The 3,368-nt window shown below is 42.0% G+C and overlaps 1 protein-coding gene across 2 annotated transcripts; it reads right to left on the bottom strand.

Moving 5' to 3' along the window:
* Positions 1-426: 426 nt before the first annotated feature.
* LOC108004646 (uncharacterized) lies at positions 427-1,291 on the bottom strand. Of its 2 annotated transcripts, XM_070997709.1 has the most exons (3): positions 1,140-1,291; positions 698-1,073; positions 427-646 (listed from the first exon to the last, which is right to left on the bottom strand). In XM_070997709.1, the coding sequence occupies exons 1-3, from the start codon at positions 1,143-1,145 to the stop codon at positions 501-503; spliced, it is 528 nt and encodes a 175-aa protein (XP_070853810.1). In that variant the 5' UTR covers positions 1,146-1,291; the 3' UTR covers positions 427-500. The 2 variants fall into 2 exon arrangements, with proteins under 2 accessions (XP_070853810.1, XP_016923086.2); XM_017067597.4 differs by having other exon boundaries at positions 427-1,073.
* Positions 1,292-3,368: the final 2,077 nt, after the last annotated feature.

Raw genomic sequence — 3,368 nt, 5'->3', positions numbered from 1 at the left:
CATTATCTTAATATATCTGTAATTATTTTCTATTTTATAAAAATCGGAAAGCGTTATATATACATTGATCCCACATAAACGACCTGCAAGAATGTATAAACTTCGGCTTTCCGGAGTTAGCTTCTGTTTTTGTTTTGGAACATTTTTGTGTTTACCATTTCTAAGTTGTGTATTCCTTGTTGAAAGCTTACCCTAGACTGCACTAAATGGTTTTTTTGTGGATTAATCTCCAGTAAAGTTTTTATTTTATTACCGAATAAGTTTATTTTTACAAAGAATTGCCAAAATAATAAATGATCTCTAGCTTAAGTCTTAGCCTAGTTCGCAACCACTAAGTCGAAGTTTAAAAGCGAAGTCAACAACCTGTTTTTAAGGAAACGAAAGACTTAGGAAGCAAACTTGTATCAATCAAATAACAAAGAAACAAATTTGTATGTTTAAATTTTATTGGTCGGACTCGGTTGCACATGTTGGGTAATAGATTTTTTGGAAGTCATTGTTTAATCGTTCCACCAGCCAGCTCCTCCACGGGAGCCACCGCCGTAGGCACCACCACCTGCACCACCTGCACCGTAGGCGTGACCTGCACCACCGGAAGCGTGGTTGACGGTGTAGTCGAACTGGGCGGGATTGCCCCAGGCGTTGCCTCCAGCTCCTCCCTGCCAGCCTCCTGCTCCTCCGGCACCACCCTGCCAGCCTCCAGCTCCTCCGGCTCCACCCTGCCATCCTCCGGCACCACCGCGGCCAGCTCCAGCTCCTTGCCAGCCTCCAGCACCGCGTCCACCGCCATAGGCGCCTCCTGCTCCACCACCATAGGCACCTCCTGCTCCACCGCCATAGCCAGCTCCTGCTCCACCACCGCCAATATGGACCTTAGTATTGCCCTGCGACTGGGAAACGTGGGACACCAGACCAGCTCCAATGGCCGGGCGGCCACCGAAGCCACCGAAGCCGCCGGCGCCACCACCGTGTCCTCCACCAGGCAGATAGCCACCGCCTGCTCCGCCGCCGGCACCACCGCGGAAGCCACCAGCACTGGCCAGAGCCAGAGAAGCCAACACGCAGACAAATACCTGAAGAGGATTCGATTTAAGGCTATCAAATCTACTTAGTCCTCCAAGTGCTCCTTCAATTCTTACCTTCATTCTGGAATTAAAAGTTGATTAGATTTGAGATTCTGATCGAAGCTGAGATCCAATGGTTTGTGATGTCTTTGCTTCGAGATACACTTGAATTTATAGTCCAAATCCTATGGATCTTCTTTGGCTAATGATCCGTTCAAGAAAACAGCAAACAAACAAACAAAAACAAAATCAATTTCAATTTTCAAAAAACCAAAACATCAATTTGCTGCGCTCAATCATTAGATTCTCCAGCCCTCTGAACTCATCTTTATCTTTAGCTCTTCGAATGCTGCTCTTCGCCTTGGTTTCCTTGGCTTTAATTAAAAGTCACAAATTAATTGCATGGCAGCAATTAGCCTTCGGGCTGCCGATTGCCCAATCTCAGCCAAGCTGAGCGACTTAAAAGCCCGAAAAGTGGACGCAGTGCGTCCAGTTTATGCCCATGTTGCTGTGTGGGCGCTTCACCCACTCCTGGCTGCTCCTTCATTTTTTGGTTAACATTTTTTTTTCTCTTTTTTTGAAAGTGAACAATTTGTTTGTTATGCAATGCAGGCAATGCAGCAATGCAACACATCAACTTGACAGAAATAAAGTGGAACTCTTGCCGGGGCAAAAATGCTGTGAATGGGAAATATTTGAAATGGGGAAGTCAAATATTTTGGCATCCTACCCGGCTGGAAAGCGAAGTTGTATTTCACCTGGAAAAGTATGCAAAGTCACCATTAATGACCTAGTGAATTAGGATTTTTTAAGAAAACTTACGAAGGTTTTTCTGGCAATGCTTTCTGATTTGTGATTCAATCTTATCTTGCATTCACTTTTTATACAATCTTTGTAGTCCGCGAAAGACGAAAATTGCATAAGCTTTTAAACCAGTAAAAATATATCTTGGAACCATTTAATCAATAGTTTGATAAGAATCATTCAATTATATTTTTTCTCTGGCAAAAAATTCAGATGGTAAAAATGTCTTAAGAACTTATGATACTTGCTTCATTTTAAAGTTTTGATTTAACATATAAATTCATAAAATGTTGTTGGACCTTAGAGTTATTTTTAGGTTGCCATGAGTTTTTTAAATAATTCCAGTCAGTAAATCGTGTGGGTTAGAGGTCCACATAAAAATAAAATTTAATTTAATCTACAAGTCCCAAAAAAGGGTGTACACTAAGGAAAACTATAATATAACCTCTTTAAGCATGAATTATTCTTTTCACGTTCTAACATATCTGGATCCCATTCATTTCAAACATATCTTAGCCATGCAAGTAAACATTATTTCTGTGTTATTAAAATTGGGATGATGGGCTTATTAAGTCAGCGATTAGAATCTCAGAAAATAGAATCCTTAGAGAATACCTAATATATCTTCTGTCAAAACATGTAAATCATTCATTTTCACTTTTCAAAGTATCTGGATCGCATTCATTTGAAACATATTTTAGCCAAGCAAGTAAACATTACGTCTCCATTATTAAAATTGGTATAATGGGCTTATAAAGTAAGCGATTAATAGCTTATTAAACGGTTAAGTTGGATTGCTAGAAACGCAAGTGCAGCTGTAAGTGGTCGATGATGACGAAGTGGGTTTGTCGCACAGCCTTATCTGTAATGGAACAACTTGGCTGGCAAATGGGTGCTGGCCATGATCGATCGAAATTTATGCGAGGAAACCCGCACAGAAGCCAATGGTCTGGTTCATAGATCACCTGCGATGCAGGGTATTCAAAGTGGTGGGACTGCGTCCCAGCCACTCTCTTTTTGTTTTTTTTTTTGTATCTTCCACCGTTTTTCTCAGCCGGAGAAAGCCTCTCTCCCTGTGGGCCATTTTCTCAGCGCTCTGGCTCTCTGTTTGATTTGCCGGCTTTCGCTCTTTGGGATAATTTCGGGCTTCGTTGGGGCCGCTACAGATTTGGCCAAATCATTCCGTTGCCAACGTTGTAACTGGAAAACGTGTTTGCCGGATCGTCGGCGTCGCGTCGTCGTCTTCGCCGTTTTCCTCCTGACTTTTCCTGACCGCGACCGTCGTCCACTTTATTTTTCCCAGTGATTAATAGCCCTTCCATTATCGGGAAAACTCATCTTCAACCCCCAGCATCCATCTTAATGTGCGTGTCAACTAGTGTTCTTTTGTTTGTTTTTTCCTGTTCATTTGTCATAATTGGCAGCCAATCGAAAAAGTTAATGAAAAATACGAAATAAGATTAATATGCTGTGTTAATGTTGAGAAATATTGCCGAAAGG

This window comes from Drosophila suzukii, chromosome X (genome assembly GCF_043229965.1).
Source record: "Drosophila suzukii chromosome X, CBGP_Dsuzu_IsoJpt1.0, whole genome shotgun sequence".
Lineage (NCBI taxonomy): Eukaryota > Metazoa > Arthropoda > Insecta > Diptera > Drosophilidae > Drosophila > Drosophila suzukii.
This window is presented reverse-complemented; position numbering and strand designations above follow the sequence as displayed.